We start from the raw sequence: 21764 nt of genomic DNA, 5'->3' as shown, positions 1-21764 counted from the left end.
GAGTAATCCAGACAATGTAGAGTGAAGGCAGAATAAACAGGTTAATGGAGCAGGATGGGCTCTAGAGATAAACCCCCAAAGTTAATATAATATAAAGATGGGATTTATTTCAAATCAGTGAGGAAATGTGTTTTATTCAATAAATGATGCCTAAAAAGTAAACTGTAGGTTTTGGGAGGGGAAATAATTAAAATTAGATTCATATAAAACCCTTCACACTAAAATTAAATCTACATTCATTAAATATTTAAAAAAAGAGAAACTTGGAAATAAAATAACTAGGAAAGATGTTCAGTAAATATCTATAATGATCTTGTGTGTCAAGAAGATTCTGCTAAGGATGACTGCAAAGACGTAATCCTACAGAGAAGACAATACATTTAACTCCGTCAAAATTTACAGCTTAAATAGTTCTAAAGCACTTTCAAATTAAATTACTTACTGGAGAAAAATATTTGCAACATATATGATAAGTAAAGGGTTACTATAAGAAATGTTTACAAAGGGTAATTATAAGAAAGGAAATAGCCACAATAATGAGCAATAAACAATGGAAACCTACCCAAGCTTCCCAGTAATTAGAAGAAGGCAATTTAACATGAGATACAGTATTTCACCAAAAACACTGACAAAAAGTTAAGAATGAAAGCACCTAGTGGTAAAGGATGTGAAGAAACTGTTCTAATAGTTTTAGGGAGAGTGAAAACAGGTGCAAAGTGTCCCGATGAACTATTGGAATTCGCATGATAACACTTTAAATGAAAAATACTTTTGCCGCAACAACTTTTCTTCTAAAATTATATTCTAAAAATGTGACCATACACGTTTTTAGGGATGTACATAAGAGAGATCATGAAACTGTGGCTCTTGGAGTGAAATGTAGAGCAGCTTAAATACTCACTGAAGGTGGACTCCTTCAGCAGAATAGAATGGTATCAATCATGAAATGATCATGTAGACTTTTATCTATTGATAGAAAAATGAGTACACTATATGAATTAAAAGATACAAGTTACAAAATAATATGTAAGATATGAGTTCATTAAAAAAATGTGTGTGTTCATGTGTACATACACATGTACACTTTGAAAACCATTTAGAATGTACATCCAGTGTTAACAGTGATTTTCTTCCGGTGGTTTGATTAAACATGACTTTTAGCCTTTTCTTTATATGAAAGTATGTTGGCTGTTTTTTTCAGCCCACATCATGTTCTTATAATCAGAAAAAGCAACATTTATTATGAAAATAATGGAGGTATCATAACTTTAAATTGCACTTTGAGTATAACATATACAATAATATATTATAACAATAATCCTGCTGGTGCACGGCTCTGAAAAAAAAAATCAACAGCAATGCTTTTCTAAGTCATTATGACTAAGTTATTTTTTTTCCTCCAGATCAGCTGGTAGAGAATTTTATCTATATCTCAATCTTGCATGTATTATATAAAATGCAAATTGAGTACATTTTTATTTAAGGAAACTACAGATGTTTCAGTCTGCTACAAAGTTATTGTCAGAGCAATTTTATCGATTTGAATACCTTGTGTTATTTGTATAAACGACAATCAACTGCAGGGGAATTACGGTCAATTGACCACAGTATGGTGGAAAAGGCGAGAGATCAAGTCTAGTAAAAGTCAACACATTAGACTAGGAACAACTATGGTAATAATAGCTACAATGTATTGATCCCTTACAACGAGAGGCTCTGAGGTAAGCACTTTATATATCCTTTTTCACATTTAATCCTTCCAACCACCTTGTATAAAAGGCACTGATTGTTTCACAAATGAGGAAACTGACGGGGCACAAGGATTTTGTCCAAGACCATAAGACTATAAGTATCAGAACAAAAGTTCAGATCAAGCTTCTCTGACTCCACTGGCCATGCTCCTGTCTGCTACACTACACACTAACCACGGTAAAAATAAACCATCAGACAAAATCATTTGGAAATATATTGTTAATGGTGACTTGGGAAATACATACAGATATCTCAGAGCCCAGGATGTAGCCTCAGGTAGAGATGATGGAATTAAATTAGATAGATAAATAGCTGCATTTTAATTCCTCTGGCATGACCATATGGTGCATTTGGTATCTAGTAAGTGGGGGAGTTGACTGGAAAGTGCTTGTTATTGCTTATAAGACACTATCCAACGTAAAGACATGCTTCAGATATACAAATGATCAAGCCCAGCATGACTAAACTCTTTCTCAAGTCCACATAATTCTACTGTGATACTCTCATCATCAAATCATTGTCTGATTTCTAATTTGAACGGGTTTTTATAAAACTATGACCTACACACACACATATCTATGTATGAGAGTGTGTGTGGCCTTTGGTATAATCACATGATCATGGAGAACACTATGGGAGGTATTCCAGCTATCTGTTACTGTGCGAATGTTATTGGATTGAATTTTTTTTTAATTTATTTTGCTCACAAATCTGCACTAAGTGGGGTTTGGTGGAGACTGCTAATCTCTGCTCCTGTGGCAGCAGCTGGGGAGGCTCATGAGCCAGGTCTGAAGGCTGACTGTTGACACAAATGGCAGTTGGTAGGAAGGCTAACCTGCTGGTCAAGGGAAGCCCTGGGCTCCTTAGTCACCTCTGGCTATTTCCACGTGGCCTCTCCATGTGGTCTCTCAGGCATTTTCCATGTTGGTTAAAGGCTCCTCGTGCATGTGTCCCAAGGAGAAGGCCAGGCAGACACTACTGTGACTTCTGTCACGCAGCCTCAGAAGATCCTAACACAGGGTCACTTCTATTGTTTTCTGTTCTTCAGAAACAGGTCACTAAGGCTGACCCAGGTCCAAGGGGTGGGGAATTAGAACCCAACATTTGACGAAAGGTGTGTCAAAGACTGTGCAGACACATTTTAAAACAAAAGGAGAGAAAGAAGGAGAAAAGGGAGGGGAGCAGAAGGGAGGAGGAAAACAAACATATCTAGGAAGGTAGATATGAATATTCTGCAATTCGAGATGTTGCTCCCAGAGTATACATTAGTGAACTAATATCATGGTTCATAAATAATGTCTTTTGTGTGTTGGTTAGCCCATGAGTTAGTCTCTTCAAGATCTGAGTTGCTAAAAGTTAGTTCCTGAACCTGTAAGCCTTTCGGGTCAGATCCATGGTAGTCCTTACCAGCTGGAGGCCTTTCTCTTTGACATGTCTCCAGCCACAAAGAAACATTTGATGAAGAGAGTAATGAATTTTCATTTATTCAGCTTATTTAATCACCTCCTCTGTCCCCTCCCCTTCTCCCTTTCCTGTTATCTCTTTTTAAATAGAGATTGGCTTTCACCATTATGAAGGGTTCGGTTATAATTGTTTAGTTTTGTTTAGGCTTTTTTTTTTTGGAGGGACAGCTGTGATAACCATGGCAGAATCCTAGGAAGTACTTTAGCTGTGACAGTTGAAAAGAAAATGTGGAAAACTCAGACTAAATCACGGTTCTCAATACGATGTCATTCCATGATTTCTAAAGAACCGTGCTTTAAACAGTGCATCATGACCAGAATTAGTGGATAATAAATCCTAGTTTGTAGTAATCCTGACTTCGCAGTATCCTAACTAATCCTCTGGTCTGGGCAATCTTTCTTTTATTTGCTCTCTTGGGATCTGATAGTCATAGAATTCATCTAGTCCTGTAACTATGGCTGATGAACCCTATTCTACAGTGGCCACTTCTTTATAACAATTCAGTTGACTCTGCTTATTCCATAAGAGTAAACATAAGCCATCTCTAAGGAGCTTCTTTAGCTCAACTCCAAAAAAATGTACTTTTTGTATTTCTATTGCGGTTTTGTTCTTATAGAGTCATATGCTGTAACCACTGCCCTTTAATGAACCGCACTATGCATTTTTCTCCATTTATATCTGCTTATATCCATATGAGGTAAACACCTTACCTCATAAGGTGCATGAGAATTAGAGTCCTTAAGTAATGAGCTCATTTAAAGCATTTCATTACGCAATCAAGAAAATGTCCAAATTTAAATGCATGCATTATAATGATTATTAGCACTCACTATTAAATACTAAATTAGAATTGATTCTCTAAATGGTCTTCATATATTGGACATTGTACTGAGTGATATGACTTTTAACTGCATAACATAAAGTCATTTAATGACATTTATAACTGTGAACATCAGTGTAAATTTTAATGAAATGGTAAATAAAAGCACATGGAGAAATGGTTCTTTGACAGAAATGGTATGTTTTTATAAGGCAGGTATAAAATTAAGAAATTAGATAACTGTGAGGAAAAATGACAATGCTAGGACCCAGGAAAATACAGCCATTTCTGAATAAGGTATGAAAATCGACAGATATCAACAGCTATGTGATCCCAACAGAACGTCGTTCATTTTTTAAACTGAGGAAGCTTTATTGAGTCCTGAATCTCCACAAACACTCAGTGAAATTTCAAGAGTGATGGATATCTTTGCTGTCCAACTGGAGAACTGGAAATGAACAGAAAATTGACATGCACATAGAAAGAGAAGGAGTTACAGACTTCCCAACTCTCAGTCGAGCACTCCTCAAACTGCTCAGCATACAATTACAGTCAACTGCATTATCCTTAAGAAGGGATGGATTCTTAGATAGTCTCAAATTTTACTTCACACAGTAACCCGTTTTCTTTTCCGTCTAATATTTTCAAAAGTTAATGGCAAAAGAAAAAGGTCTCAGTTTTCCAGTAAGGCTGACAAAAAGGGAGTGGACTCTTTATACTGGATCGTCTACTTCTGGCAATTACAGATAACAGAGAGTTACCAATAAAACTAGAATTCCCATCAACCACTAAATAGACTCCCACTGAGGAACATACTGGAGAAACGTGAACAGATAAGACAGAAGACAACCATATGGCTGCTCTTAATGACCCAATAAATAGAAAAAAAGTGTGGTGCCTCTAATCGGTTCTAAACTAAAATTTCATTTGTATGTTGTTTCTAGCTTTAAGGAAGGCAAAATGCCAATTCTCATTTACCTTTATTCACACATTACCAGGGATTTAAGATAGTAAAGTATATAAAAATAATCTCTTTTTTTTATACCTCAAGATTTTCTTTTTCCTTCTTTGTTCTTTATCCTGCCCCTCACGCCAACCAGCTCAAGTTCTATCTCAGCCTTCAAAATATCCAAACTAGTGAGATTCCTTCTATTACTAGTCATAATCTTCCACATAAAAACTCACAAACGAAACAACTAACAAACATACAAAAGGGAGAAAACACACTGCCTCCTGTTCCTCTGTCACCTCCAAATTCCAGGTGCTTTCCCCAAGGAGCCTCCCACAGCAGGGCTCTTGCAAGAGGGTCCTTCCTGCCGGAAGTTACCCTCCCGCTTCGCCACCAGTAACTCTGACTCAGCCTGCAGATCCCAGGGCTGGCCTCCACTCCTCCAGTCAAGGGTGCCCTACTCACAGATTCTAGGCGGATGCCCTGTTTCACGCCCTTGTAACACCCTGGGCCTCTTTTCCATCTTTCCTCGTGATAAGTCCAAGGTCATCAGGGCTGAGAGGATGTTGACTTTGCACACACAGGAGGGCTGAGCCTACTATCTACCAGACAGCAGGCAGCTAACAGTACTTCATGGGATGAGTGACCCTTAATTTTCTATGTCTTTATTCCTGTCATTTCCTCTGCCTCACAAAATGCTCCTAACCTTGACGACATCACTACCTGTGGAATTTCCACTACCCATGCCTCAGGCCCGCCTCCTCCAAAAAGCCTTCTTTGGTCACCTCTGTTAAAGGAATTCCCTTCTCTGAACTCCCACAGAACACTTCTTTGTGCTGGTCTCATGGCCTCTGTGATATACCAATTTGTCTTATTTCCTCTCCCTTATTCACAAAGTGAAGTCTTTTACACTCCTTCATATCTGTCTTTATCAAGATGTAGTTTGTGGTAAAAATCATCACTGGCCTACATGTCCGACCCCACCCTCACATTTTCCCCAAATGATGAGAGCAGTAAATGAAATATTTCCTTTTCTATTCCTAGAGCCTGGCGTAGAAGACATGCTCAATGCGTATTTTACTTGTGTTGCTGAATCTGGGTTGCAGTCATTTCTGTAAAGTCTTATCTCCCCAACCAGACTTCCGGTGCTTGAAGGTCACTCTTTGTTTTCTACACAGCGCATAACATAACACATAAATACCTGTTATGAAAATAACTATATTTCTCTGAATGGAAACACACACATTTTAAAGTATATTTTGCTTTTCAATCTTTAAACATAAAAGTTTTGTCTTCATCTCATAAAAACACTCATGTATTATGGTCAGCACTGAGTTTATTTTCTAGAACTCTGAGTACTGAGGGGGATGATAATTACCTACTTTAGGAAATTCAGATCTGAGGACCCCAAACTATGTTTGTTTTCTAAGAAATATTAGTGGAAGTAAATGTTTCACTACATGTGCGTCAATAGTGCATGAAATTCTTCTCAGTTTTGATCTTATTCTCCATATGTTTATATTTTCTATGCTACCTCTCAAGTTTGGTAAAATAGCTTTAAGTATTTTTTTTTCAGCATATATCTGAAAAACTAAATTTTATCATGGCCCTTGGTAACTTTTTGAGAGCTAGCTTGACCTGAATAAGAGGAATGATGGTTTCTTGATGACTGCCATCAAGGCATGATGAAGTGTGGGTCTCCAAGAGCCATCAATCACCTGCTTGAAGGATCAAGAGGGTGATTTCCTGGTTGAGAAGCAGGCCTCATTCTCTTGGCCCATTACTCCCACATCTTCCTTCTATTCTCACTCCATTAGCCTCTTGTACGTCTGCACGGAGGCTATCGCAGGCTGACCTCTAGTCTCCAGTCCCTGATATTTCCATTTAGGTCTAATCTACCATCCCAGTGGAAACATTCAGTGATGTTTACAGTAGTATCTAATCTTTCTTTGCTCCAGTTCTCAGAATTTCATTTGTAAATCTACTGAAATTATCTTATTATATCTATTGCTATCTTCTCTGGTAGATCCATATACCTTCTCCCCTAATCTAAAACCTAACAGTCTCGAAGTTCACCTTTTTCTGGTTAATCATGATAAATTCCTTTGTTGTGTCTTTGTTGTCTGGGGCCCTTGTCTAAAGCCACAACAAAACTTCAACACAGCCCCTCACTGACATATCTGGCTTTGGAATCATTCTATGGAAAGACGAGAAATTAAGGAGTAACTTTTGAAGCCTCTGGGGATGATAAAAGTTGATCATATCCAAACAGCACTGTGGTAATATGCATGATTTTCTTCTGTATACGAAATAAGATATAAATTATAGCACAGAGAATCACAGATCATCAAGTGAAAAAACAACTTACAATTCACAAACAACAGAATTTTCCTGGAATTGAGGAGGCACAAATTATTTTCAATATTTAAAATATACATTATGGAAACCGCCCATTTGCTTGAAAAATGGCATCATAAACTAAACCAAGGTTATGTCTGTGGGACTACGGTGTGGATATGGGTTATCTCATGTGCATAGGTATTCTGCTATATATACATGCACGGATTTCTGGTACCTGGTTTTCTTTCCTTGGTGATTAGTTTTTTTCATGTAACAGTACAAGAGTCTTTAACAATACCATTTGAAGATGACTGTTGATTTAATTTTCCACGAAGTTATAGAAGAGCCCAGATAAAAATGGGGTTATGTCACAGAAAAAGAGAAATTGAATGGAATTGAGTCTAGACTTCAGAGTTGCACAAATAGCTGTGGGTTCTTTAAAACTACCTCAATTTCTTTAGTACTCGTAAAAACTGACACATTTTTTTCACAGCAGACTAATTTATTTATAAACAAAATTTAAAATTTTTTATTTAAATTTGCAATATTTCTGCCAATTCCATAATAAAATACATATCTTTCAATTTTGCCTTAATTTCTTTTTAAATGACACTTTTTGTTTTCAAGTCCTCAAAACTTGATTTAGAAATGAACTGTCCTTGAGTCTGAATACTCGATCAGTTTTTGAAAAATGCTATAAGAAGTTTCTAGTTTGTCACCCGAATTGCATGTCAGAAAACAAAGAACATTTTGTCCCGCTTAGATACCATTCAATCATAATCTGAGTTTGACTGCAAAACTTTCAGAATTCAATTTTACTTAGAATTTAGAAAATGTGACTGTAGGACAGTGTAAGGACAGGGAGACCATTTCTCTTTGACCAGAGCAGGGCAGAATGAGAGAGGAGTCAATGTGTTCTTTCCTCTTTTACTTCTGTTTCCATTCTCCACCCTCCACGTTTAAGCACCCAGCAGCCCTTTGGGTTCAATGGCTCCCCTGGAGCCACAAGGGTTGGGATTGTTTAAATACATATTTGGAGATATTTGTGCCACATTGGTTATTGCATTATGCAGATGAGTTTGGGCAACGTAAGAATATGGAGCTCCTTTTACATTGTGCAAAAAAAGGCTTTCATTTGTGACTACCTCAGGGACACTTGCAGCCTCAGATCTTTTCTTAAAAACGAAACAAAGCCAACCTTCCATTATTATTAGATATTGGAAAAAATAAGAACATATTGTTTATACCAGGAACCCATCCTGAGAAATCCTGAGACTCATTTTGTGAGATCCTAATCAAGCCTAAAACAACAACAAAAAGCGACAAAAAGAAACACAGAGCCCTTCAAGGATAGTAATTTGATTAAACTAAAACATTAATAAGAAACTTTTCGGACATAAAATATGCAAATGACCTATAAATAAAAAATTTTACAGTATTAGGTGACACTTATTTACTATTCATTTTGTTCTGGTCAACATCTTCCCAGAAGATGAAATCAAAGAGAGAGACTATGAATATTAATTAACTTGCATTCAAACTAATGTTCCAGTTGACATATACTGAGCCTAACAGGGAAAATGCAAGAAATAAATTGCATGTTGAGTAAGATGAAAACTCTCCATTTGCTGCACTGAGTTTAATAATTATGTCATTTATTATAATTCAGGGGATAGTTTTTAGTATCAAGCTTCACTTGAAATAAGTCTTTGAGCTATTTTAACAGACTTATCTCAACTGTTTCTGATAAGAAAGAAAAGTTCTATGTAAAAGAGCTTAACTCTGGTCAAAATCAAGCAGTCTAAAAAAGAAAGTTTTCTATTGTTTTACACAGAATTTCAGTAAATATTACTCCTCAAAAACATAAAATATAATGCATGCTATAGGCTAAGTAGTGAAATCAACATCCCTTAATAAGCATAAAAATCATGACCGTGGTTATGTATTACTTTGAGGTTTGCTACGATCTGAATGTTTGTGTTTTCCCCAAATTCATATGTTGAAACCTGTTTCCCACTGTGATGGTATTTGGAGTTGGGGCCTTTAGAAGGTGATTAGGTCATGAGAGCAGAGCCCTTATTAAAAGAGACCCCTGAGAGCTCCCTCACCCTGTCCACCACTTGAGGACACAATGAGCAGACGGCCATCTAAGTCTCAGGAAGCGGGCTCTCAACAGACACTGAATCTGTTGGTGCCTTAATCTTGGACTTCCATCCTCCACAGCTGTGAGAAATAAGTATTTGTTGTTTATAAGCCACCCAATTTGTGGTATTTTTGGTATAGCAGACTGAACAGACTAAGACAAGATATAATTGATTTCTTTTTCATCCTAGGGACTATCCCTTATCCTAAACCCCACTGTCAGACGTGAGGGAAAAATCAACAATCTCACAGTTGGCTAAGAAACCCTTAATTACCATAAAAGCACCACTAAGCCAAATGTCTTCACAGGAGAGTGGTGGACAGGGAATACTCACTTTTAAAAGTTATGATTCAGAACTCAGGAGTAATTCCTAGAGAGTAAGGCTTCTGGGTATGCGTTAGCCTACATGTGTGCAAGTAAGAAAAATATATATCCCCCAACGCACAAACACAAATATCTTCATTGTTTAAGGTATCATAGGCAAAATATAAAATGAAGATTTACACAGAAAACTTAAAGTCTATATCATATCCAAAGTTGAATTAATTTCACTAATGGAAAAAAAAACCCTAATTGATTCTGTCCCTCTTAATCTCAAGCACACACCCTTGGAACTGACTAGAATTGTTTTTATAATAAGGTAAGATGCCTTTCAGAACTAATGTGATGCTCCTTCTAAGATAACAGTGACTAGTGTAGAACTGAATTTGTTTCAGATTTCTCTGTCTAAAGTGTAGGTAGGGTCAAGTTTATATCTGTAGTCTTAAAAACCAAGGTGAAAGTTTACTGCTATTTAAAACGATCTAGTTAGATGATCTTTAAGTGCCTAAACATTAATTAAGAATACATTATGGACCCTGCTCTTTTGAATTTTAAATATATGGATATTTTATTCAAGTGATAGAAATTAAACATTTTTATAATAATATAATACATAGTGTATAAAATAGTGTCAAAATTTAAAATACTCTACAAATTTAAATATGATAAACTACTTAAAGTGCCTATCTTCTCATCTTCTTAAGAAACAAACACCGCACACAATGCTTTAGAAAATAGAAGTCATGGCTTACGTTTGGCTGCGCTGTAAAAATACAATCCAGAAAATGGTTTTAAGATAAGAGCAAAGAAGAAGGAACTAAACGACTCATATTGAGCAATTCTGCCCACCCACTAGTATAGTTATTCAGAAGTGTGCATGCCTTCATTTCCTTTATTTAACCATTTATTTGTGTTCATTGATATGGGAAAAAAAATAGTTCACTATGACAATTTTTTCCTCCTTTCTTAAACAATATCTTTAAATAATGTTATCCTCTCTTCTTTTATAAAAGTAGCATTTATGGTTCTAAATACTCCCTTTAAATACTAATTTAGCTGCATCCCAAAAGATTTGATATGTGTTACATTTTCATTATTGTTTGATCCCATATTTCCATTTGGATTTTTTTTAATTGACTAAGTTAATTGAATTTCCATGTTTAAGAGGTTTTTATGGTTATGTTTCCGTTAGTGATATTTAAATGACTTAAAACACGATCAATTGTTGAAATGTTCCACATGTGCTCAAAAAAGGGGTGCCCCTCATGGTTGGGTGTAGCACTCAGAATGCCACCTTGCTCAGTGGCTGTGTTAGTAGGCTACGGCTTCCTGAGTTTGCACTACTGGAGCCCTCAACTCCTCAGAGAGTTAGCTCACTATCTTCCCTCATGGTTACAGCTTCATGTGTACAATTTGTTAATTCTGACAATTTGTCCTTAATGTATTTTATATCCATGTTATTGAGATCATACAAGTTTTAAACTACTATATCTTCCTGGGTTATTGAACCTTTCATCGAAATCTACTTTTTTTTTTGCGGTACGCGGACCTCTCACTGTTGTGGCTTCTCCTGTTGTGGAGCACAGGCTCCAGACGCACAGGCTCAGCGGCCATGGCTCATGGGCCTAGCCGCTCCACAGCATGTGGGATCTTCCTGGACTGGGGCACGAACCCGTGTCCCCTGCATCAGCAGGCCGACTCTCAACCACTGCGCCACCAAGCAAGCCCTCGAAATCTATTTTTAATAATGTTTCTTAACTTTTAATAATGCTTTTTTTTCCCTGAACCTATTTTATATGCAATTAAAATAGTTTCAACAGCTGTGTTCGGTGACTATTTGTGTGGTACATCATTTTCCATTCTTCCACTTTCAATATTTTTGTTCTCATATGTTTTAGGTATACCTTTTGTAACCTCCATAAAGCTGGATTTTCTTCTCTTAATCCAGTCTAATAATCTGTCTTCTAAACTTTAGTTAGTCCATTTACATTTAATTTCATTAACTGTTATATTTGGTTTTATTTCTACCTTTTTTTTTTTTTTTGGTGTGTGCTACTTATTTGTCCCATTTTCCTCTAATTCACTCTCTCCCTTTTTTCCTTCCTTCCTTCCCTCTTTCCCTCCCTCCCTCCCTCCCTCCTTCCTTCCTTCCTTCCTTCCTTCCTTCCTCCCTCCCTCCCTTCTTTCTTTCTAACTTGACACCTGTATTGTATTTCAATCACCTAGACGGTAATTCTATACAATTTAAATGCATTTTTAACTTGAGTTTCATGTTCAAAATGACTGGTATAACTAGATCACTGGGGTAGGAATTGCTTCCCAGTGGGTTATACGGGGCAGCTTCTGAGGAGGCCCCCAGGTCATGGTTCAGATGAAGTCATCTGAACTTGGAGGTGATGAACCTGGCATGGGACCCATGACCTTGCATGGTGTGGTTGTGAGCCCCTCCTGGGAGAAGAGGGCTCTGTGAAAACGCCCTGAGGGGCATCTACCATGCTGTGCACTGGACGACTTTGCACTTCTGCCCTTCCCGGGACTTGAGGCCCCCAACCCCGTGTGGCCCCCAGCAGGGGCATGGTGAGGAAGCCTGGGCACTGGACAGCAAGGACTTGAACCTGGCCAAGGCACATGAGACCCAGCCCTGAGCCTATAAACTCATGGTGTTCAGAAAGGCCTTTGAGGAGAAGCAGCCTATTTACCACCAGACAATTCACAAGGGAGAAGAACCCCAAACGTGTCGGGAGTGTGAGGGGTCCTCAGAATTACACACCAGAGGAAAGCCTTCAAGTTCACTAACACAGCTCGGCAGCCAGCTGAGGAGTGCACAGGGGTGAGGAACTCTGGCTGAGAGGCCATCACAGAGCTGCCTGATCTTATGGCTTTTCAGGATGAGCTTGAGGTTTGAATTTTTATGTGAAATCTCCTAATTGTATAAAATGTTGGCATTGTTATTTTATAGCTTTACTGGGGTATCAGTAACATCAAATAAACTGCATGTGGATAAATAGCCTACATTTTGACATACATATACATCCATGAAGCCAACACCACAATTAAGATACTGAACAATTTCTCATCCCCAAAGATTCCTCGGGCCCTTTTTAGTCCCATCCTCATGCTCTACTTGCCTCTACCCAGTCCCTAGGCAACTACCCATCTATTTTCTATCACTGTAGATTGTTTGTGTTTTCTAGAATTTCACATAACTGGAATCACGCAGCATCTCCTTTTTTTGTTTGGCTTCTCTCACTAGCATAATTATTTTGCGGACCATCCGGGTTGTAGCGTATGTCAACAGTGACTTCCTTTTTATCACTGAGCAGTAAACCACTGCATGGCTCTTCCAGTTTGTCTACACACTCACCTGTTGTTGGACATGTGGGTTATTTCCAGTGTGCACTGTTACAGACAAAGCTGCTATGAACGTTCATGTACCAAAAACAAGTTTAATTTCAGTCACTGTCTTTCCTTTCTGGTGAAAAGTACAAAGATCCTAGAATGCTTTAACTTTATGTTCGATGCTTATATGCAATATTGTCCAGAAACTTTATTTATCTTTACATATATTTCCATTAATCAAATATTATCATACTGATTGTTACATTTTGTTTAGGTTTCTCTACATTGTTTCCAATCACTCCTTCTCGCATTTCAGGCTTTCCTTCTGGGATCATTTTCTTTCTTTCTGAAATAATTTAACTTAAAAATATTTGAAAGGTTTAGATGGAAGTTAATTCCCTGAGTTTCTGTTTACCTGAAAATATCTTTTTGGTTGTTGATCTTGTCCTTTAAAAGTTTTTCTTAAATACAATTTCAGTTTAGCATTTATTTCCTTTCAACATTTTGAAGATATTGTTCCTGTGTCGTCTGCCTTCTGATGTTGCTGTTGGTTTAATAACTATCGATTGTTTCTCCTGTGTAGTAAGCAGTCTTCTTCATTCTGCTGCTTTTAGAATCTTTCTGTTCTGCAATTTCAGTGATCGATTTAGGTGGGGCTTTCATTTTATTCCTACTCCTTGGGATTCTTGAGTCTTAAAAATTGTGGAAAGCTCTGCTTCATTATCTTTTAAAATATTACCTTTCCACTATTCTCTCTATTATTTTCTTCTGGAAATCTAATTTTACCCACCATATTGTTTAACTTCTCTTTTATATTTTAAATCTGTTATATTTTCTGCCTGCATTTTGAGTAATTTTATCAGGGCAAATTTCAGATCTAAGTTAGAATTGCTCTTTCACCTACTTACCTGCTGTTTAGCCCATCTAGTCAATTTTGTGTCAATTATTATAGTTTTTAATTCTAGAATTTCTCATGTTATTGTGTGCATGTATGTACACGTGGGCATGCATGTCTGTGTGTGTGTATTTAATCTTTTAATCTGACTGGGTATTTCTGATAGTCTTTTGTTTTTTAATCATATGTGCGCTTTCATTTTTTAAACACATTAAGCATACTTATAGTCTTTCCCAGGCAACTTTAATCTCTGTGTTCTTTCCAGGTTTGAACTCTGCTTGCTCTCATTCATGATGGCATGCTTCCATCTGTGATTTTTCTGATTGTTAGGTCATGCTCTGTGAAACTTTATCTGAGGGAATTATTTTAGGACTCATTTGAGAGCACAGGTCTCCTTGGGAGGATGTGGGTTAGTCTCAGCCCAGTTCCTGGCACTGCCAACTCATGGCCACCCTAAACAACATTCTAGACTCAGGACTTTATATAAGTGTACACAGAAAGAGTAAAATTTAGCGGCAAACTCAGGTAAATATGGGTCTGTGCTTACAAATTCTTAGGAGTAACATTTCTACCTAGAGTGAAAACAAAATAGGCAACTACCCCCAGCAGCTTCCTCACTCCACTTGATCCCAGGAGGAAATCATGTTTTCCAGGAGGTTCTTCATGTAGAATTCTATGGTTTCACTTTCCACCTTGACGAGGCCCTAAACTCACCAGCAGTCTCCAGCGTTTGCCTGGTCTGAGGCTGTAGCCCCCGGTGGTGAGTGGCTTTAGCTTACACAGTTTCCTTTCTGGAGTCTAGCCTTCTCTTACTTTTGGGCATATGACCTTCTCCTTACTATGTCGTCAGCTCAGCTGTTCTTTAAAAATATGTGTTTGGAATTCAATTCACTACTTTTATATAGTGTGCACTGCAAGGATTTTTTTAGGGTGTCAGTTCACCATGCTGTCCGAAATAAAGCTTCAGTATAAACTGATTTAGACGAAGCTCTGTATACTGATAAATAGGCGAGGTGAATATTCAACAAGCAAAGGTCGTGATTCCCAGCCCTAGCAACACAGTAGCCCTGTGACCAATTTGAAGCTAAATCCTTAAAGATGCAAGATTGTCTATCCTGCTGTGCTGGATCCTCCCAATTAATATGAAGGTACACAGAGGCAGTCAGACTGTCAATGACTGAAGTAGATTTTCAAAGGAGCTCACATTGCTGTAAAGATGATATGGAGATCATAATGTGCCATGCACCAGAGGATTTAAATTATTATTAAATGTAATTATATCTACATGGCATGTATACTGTAATATATGCGTACTACATCCACATATGTACACGCAAATACAATTATACTTAAGAAATCTGTCCTACAAAGTATGTATACTTTAATTTCATCCCAATAGCAAACTTGCAAGACTGTATTGTGCCTCGATATCGGCGAGTGACGCACAAGTCATTATTTTTCTTCAGGATTTGCATTAATAAAGAGCTGTTCAGTGTCCCTAGTCCCATTTGATGGAGAGTGATCATCATCGCTGCTCACTGCTGTCTCTGTAGCCTTGCAATCATCCAGCAGATTGGAGAGAGAAGACACATCTAATGATCCTAGCTCAAACACTCTACCTGTTGCTGTTGACAGCCTTTGTTCCTTAGAGAAGATATGAACTGTCAGCTGGCTGTGACAGTTTGTGAACTAACTTGACATTTGTGTTGGCGCCGTAAGAGTATTTACAGCTCAGAAAATATATATAATCAGATTATGATGGACCCAAGGATTTTCAAAGTAAAAAGTATAATACACAAGTTATAAACATGACCATAATGATAAAATTATTTAAAAAATAACTTCAGTGCTTAGGCTCTCGTTCCAGAAATACCTTCTCTATATGAAACACATGGTGTATGTTTGCAAAGACAAAATGGATTGCAGAGAACAGAGGATGGGGATTCCATTTACAGCTGGTTATTCATTCTAAATTTTCTAACAGCCCACTATGCCAGAAAACTGCTAAGAAAGGTAGAAAGAGCAATTTTGAATGATATGGAACGTAAATGTAAAATATCACAGCATTAGGAAAAAGATGAACATTATAGCTTTGTTGTTTTCTTTTGTCAGACTCTGAACAGGATCTTCTTTATATTCCATGAACATCACCTTGTGAGGAATTTAAATTGTCATGTTTCAACATAATCACCCAAAGTGGTTAAGTCTCTAGGAAAGTGACACTGGAAGGCAATGATACAGGCAGAATTTTTCGAGAATATTATGAACACTTTTGAATCTTATAACACTTTTTGTAAATATAAAAGTGGATGGGAAGAATCAATTAGTGTTTTGTCTCTAATCTCATTTCCTAGTAAACACTGGAGATGCCATAATGAAAGAACAGATTTGACCAGTACTTACTGCTCTAGTCCCAGGGCAGTTTGGAGACTGGCATTCACCACTCATCTGGTTTGGGATTAAGACATCTTCCCAGCAAGAAGGACCCTTTGAGAAAAAAACAGCATATACTTGGTGCACAAATTGTAATTCAAATGTATTCCCTAATACATTTTCTAAAATCTATTTATGCTATAAAACGATAATGAAATATGTAATCCAAAGATTTTCAAAGTAAGATACATAGACCCTGGGGGTTCTCAGGACCCTTTTGGGGGATCTGGTAAGTCAAAACCATTTTCATCAATGTACTAAGATGATATTTGGCATATTGCTCCAAACATGTATCACATGTACATGTAGTAGTTTCCCCACTGCAGTTATATTTAATTGTTTAAAAATTTAAATAATTTTCTTAAGTTCATTGCAATTTCAGTTGATAACTTTTAAATGAAAACACACATGCAAGTCTCACTCAAAAGGACTATCTGGGGGCAGCAGTGCAGCACGGGGAGGCACACCTGGAGGACCGCTGGGCACAGTCCGCAGGCTGAGCAGAGGCACCTGTATCTCCTCTCGCTCCTGAGGCCCCGTGAGAATTACAGTTAATAACTAGCAACATGTAAAGCCATAATACTAAGAAAAACAGAAGGCAGAAATTTGGTTGAGAAGAGAGTTCCACACTTTTCTGGAAATCTGCAATAGGCTGCAGCAGAGGAGGGGGCCTCTGTGCCGTGCAGGCCCACAAGGAGCCCAAAGGCTCGAGAAAAAGGAGGCGGGAGAGAAAGCAGAGTGAGACCTGGAGCAGCAAACAGGGAGAAAGTTACAATTTAATAAGCAGAAGAGCCTAAAAATCTTCTAGATAGAAAGGTCAGATCCCCAGCTTAGAAACATAGAATGCAATGAAACTTTCTGTGCATATCACAGATATGAATCTTTCATGCGTTAATTTTTCAGGGCCCAAAAAGCAACAAAAACATTTATGTAACAATTCCTATAATTGTCACATAAGTACTACTTTAACTGACAAACCCTTGTGTTGTACAAGGAAATTACAGAAAATTCATTCACAATTTTCTTCTTGATCTCAGACCATAACGAAACATACAGGTAATAAAACTGAATAGAACTCCGTTGGATATGAGAATTCAACATAAAAAAATATATGTGCTGGTTTATCCATACTACTCAAACTATTAGTATTGAATGCTATTGCTATAACCATCCTGAAAATAGAAACAAATTTCCCGGTTAATTTCTGCCATTAGAAAGCAGTTTTAACTTTGCTCCTTTCTAGTTTTAGAAAATATAAAATGTTAATTGGTTATTCATTGCATACATTGTTTTAATAGTTGCATGGGTAAAGCATTTATAATTAACGGGCTTTATACAGGAGTAAGAAAGGTGTCAAGACCACAAGATTAACAAGGACTGCAAATCACATGGCAGCACAAGGGAGCTATGAATTAGAATGCATCAAGGAAAGAATACAAAAAAAAATGTATTTCATCTCTCAAAGGTATAGAATTGGAGAAAGACATCAGAAAAAAAAATGTCAGAACAGTGTGAAATACATGTCTTAATAAAGAATCGTGTGGCTGCTTTTTAGAAAACTTTCTCCTTTTTGTCCAGTAGTAGTTACAACCAAGAAAAATACATCAATTATTTGAGCCTCTATTCAGGAGTCAGCAAACAATGGCCTTGTTGGCCAAATCCAGCCTAGGGTTTGCCTTTGTACGGCCACAACCTAAGAATGGTTCTACATTTTTAAATGGTTGAAAAGCATAAAAAGAAGAGCCTTTTGTGGCACACGAAAAGTAAATGATATTCACATTTCCATGTCCACAATGAAATTTATTGGACACGGCCATGGTTGTTCATTTATGTATTGTCTATGCCGCTTCTGCACAGCAAGGGCAAAATTGAGCTGTGGCTCAATAAGCCTAAAATATTTACTATCTGGCCCTTTATGGGAAAAGCTTGCCAATCCTTGACAGTAAATAAAATTTTCCACGTTCATATGGAAAATACTCAAAAATATTGTAGCAGCATTTTGGCTACCATATAATCTCATTCATTTGTACAAGCAGCTGCATCTGGGTCTCAAGTGAGAAATTACTTCAGTTAAAACCTTAGTACTGTTGACCTGTGAAATCTGAGAAGGCACTGATAGGATCCAGTGATTCAAGTGGTTTGAATCAGTAAGAGAGTGGAAAATTACAACATTTGGGGGTTTGTCTTGATTAATGCTACCACCAGCTGAAGATCATGAAGCAGAATACTATTTAAATACATTTACATGATGCATGTAAATCAGAAGTTCAGAAAAATGACTCAGTGGCATAATAAACAGTGGTAAAAATCTATAAAATATGAGTCTTAAAATAATATTTTTTCTTAAGAATTCCAGAACAAATCCACAAGTCATTTTGGCTATGTCTTGTCACGTCCAATCAAGTGGAAAATTGAAGTACTTAACTAATTCTTATCCGAATATCACTCCGACAAGCTTCAGAAAGGCAGTTTAAGCAAAGGTGTGGTTTTTTCCTGAATTATCTAAATCAATTCTATAATCTATTCTTCATAGGTGGGCATATACACTGCTCCCTAAACAAATTATGCGTTATGTTTTACAAAATGTTTCTACAAAGTATTGGCATTTACAGGTTTTGAAAAGGGTAATTTTAATAGTATTTTTACTACACTTTTACCAATTATCTCAGGTTATCATCAACTGTGTTGCATTTAAAATAGCCTCTTGGGGCTTTCCTGGTGGCACAGTGGTTGAGGGTCCGCCTGCCTATGCAGGGGACACGGGTTCATGCCCCGGTCCGGGAGGATCCCACGTGCTGCAGAGCAGCTGGGCCCGTGGGCCATGGCCGCTGGGCCTGCGCGTCCGGAGCCTGTGCTCTGCAGCGGGAGAGGCCACAGCAGTGAGAGGCCCGCGTACCGCAAAAAAAAAAATAGCCTCTTGAATGATTCCACAAACATCTAAGTCGAATAATTAAATTTAAGGGACTAAAATTATTTTGAAAATTATACTACTGACATAATACAAGGACAGCAAAACTGTCTTTAAGACAGCTACACTCAGAGGCTTCCATCCACCCTCCTAACTTTTCCTCTCTGCAATAAAATGATACAGAGAAGGAGAGTCAAAGTTCACCAACCTGTTGAATCCCAATTCCACCAATTATTAGCTATATGCTCTTGAGCAAGTTTCATGTTGCCTTTCTAAACTTAGGGTTCCTCATCTGAAAAGTGAGGGGTTAAATAGCTCCTTCACAGGGATTTCATGAAGATTAAGTGAAATAACACCTGTAAGACTGCACAGTGCCTGGTACATGTTGACTTATTTAAAAATGGCAACTGCTGAAAGCAGGATTTCTTATTTCTCAAAATAGAACTCCCCAAGTACGATTATGTTTAATTTTGTAGATAGATAAGCAATAAGATGCCAATGTCAAGGGACCAGACTTCACCCAGTGGGTTTTTCATTTCTTCCTTTTTCTCAGTTTCCAGATTACCCAACCATTCCCCAGGGATCATTCACTTTCCAGGGCATGCTGCTTATAACTCTCTCAAAGCATGACTGACATTTCCATCAGTCATATAGTAACCTTGTTCTGCATCTTCCTCCATTTGATTTTAAGATCTGTGCTTCTAATAAAGCTAAGCAAGGTGCTGTGATTATAGCAGAGGCTCAATAATGCAATCATTTAATAGTAAGCAGGGAAAATAATAGGGGAAAGTCCTTTGAATCAATACATATCTACCAACCAAACAATACATATCTACTAAACAGCTCTTAAACTCTGTATTCTTAGAGTTTACAAAAGAGAGAAGAATCCTTTTTCTTATAGGTTTTATGGACTAGCCACAAAGACTGAGGTTGTAAATTAACTGAGCACACCCATTCAAATGAATAAAATTAAAAAGAAATATTCATACCAAATATCGGTCAGATATAAAACAAATGAATACACATATACTGCTGGTGCAAATATAAAATGACACAGTCTGGAAACCTACTAGGCATTTAAAAAAAATTAAACATTCAACTAACACATGGCTTGGCCATTCCACTCCTAGATAATTGACTAAGAAAAATGAAAACGAGTCCACAAAAAGAATTGTATACAAATGCTCCCAACAGTTTTATTCATAATAGCCACCAACTGGAGACCACCCAAAATATGAATGGATAAACAAAATGTGGTATATCCATCCAATGGAATACTACTCAGTAATCAACAGTATTATGTTACTTATCAATGCAACACCGTGGATGATTCTCAAAATTATGTGAGGGAAGGAAGCCAAATATGAAACAGAATATATGCATGATTCTGATTATATAAAATGCAAACAAATCTATAGTGGCAAAAACAGATCACTGGTAGCTTTCGGGTGGGGGCAGAGGGTGGAATGGGCTACATAAGAGCACGAAGAATCTTTTGGAGGTGTTATGGGCTGAGTTGTGTCCTCTAAAACTGCATATGTTAAAGTCTTAACCCTCTTCAGAATATGACTGTTTTGGAGATAGGGTTTTTGAAGAGGTAATTAAGTTAAAATGAGGTCATTATGGTGGACCCTAATTCAATGTGACTGGTGTCCTTAAGAGATGTCCTTAACAGATGGGATTGGGACATAGACATGCACAGAGAAAAGATCACGTGAAGGCACTGAAGAAGACAACCATCTATAAGCCAAGGCAAGAGGTCTCAATAGACACCAACCTTGCTGACAATTTAGTCTCAGATTTCTAGCCTCCAGAATTGTGAGTGAATAAAATTCTGTCACTTAAACAACCCAGTTGGTGGTACTTTATTATGGCACCTCTAGCAAACTAATATAGGGATTATGGAAGTGTTCTCTAACTTGATTGTGATGGTGGTTTTGTGGGATTATATACTTGTCAGAACTCTTCAAATTGTACCCTTTAAATGGAGGCAGTCTATTTTACACAAACTATTTCTCAGTAAAGTGTATTGGGAAAAAACGAACTGAGAAGTTGCCAAGGAAATTCTCTGAGGGAAGGAGAATCTGTATCAAATGGTGCTTGAACAACTGAATTTCGATATCTAAATCCCTTCCTCACGCCATACAGTTTCTAGAAGAAAACAAATGAGAACATCTTTACAACCTTGAAACAGACAGAATTTTTTTTATAAGGACACACAAAGCTCTAACCATAAATGAAGAAATTTATAAATTGAATTTCAATGAAAATTTTAGAAAATTTCCACTCATCAAAAGACACTATTCAACATGAATATGCAAGCCACAGACTAGAGAAAATATTTATAATATGTATATTTGTGAAATAATTCATCTTTAGACTATATAAAGAACTATATAT

At 37.2% G+C, this 21764-nt stretch overlaps 1 protein-coding gene across 3 annotated transcripts in view; it reads right to left on the bottom strand.

Moving 5' to 3' along the window:
* The window catches only part of PRKN (parkin RBR E3 ubiquitin protein ligase), a 1024664-nt gene that overhangs the window by 598868 nt on the left and 404032 nt on the right, over positions 1–21764 (bottom strand). For all 3 annotated transcript variants that reach the window (XM_065889067.1, XM_065889066.1, XM_065889068.1), the window contains one exon: positions 16427–16510. In XM_065889067.1, the coding sequence (XP_065745139.1) occupies positions 16427–16471 (45 nt within the window). In that variant the 5' untranslated portion in view covers positions 16472–16510. The remainder of the gene's footprint in view (positions 1–16426; positions 16511–21764) is intronic.

Source organism: Phocoena phocoena, chromosome 12, assembly GCF_963924675.1.
Source record: "Phocoena phocoena chromosome 12, mPhoPho1.1, whole genome shotgun sequence".
In the NCBI taxonomy this organism is placed as follows: domain Eukaryota; kingdom Metazoa; phylum Chordata; class Mammalia; order Artiodactyla; family Phocoenidae; genus Phocoena; species Phocoena phocoena.
The sequence above is the reverse complement of the archived record's forward strand: the minus strand, read 5'-3'. Positions and strand labels throughout refer to the sequence as shown.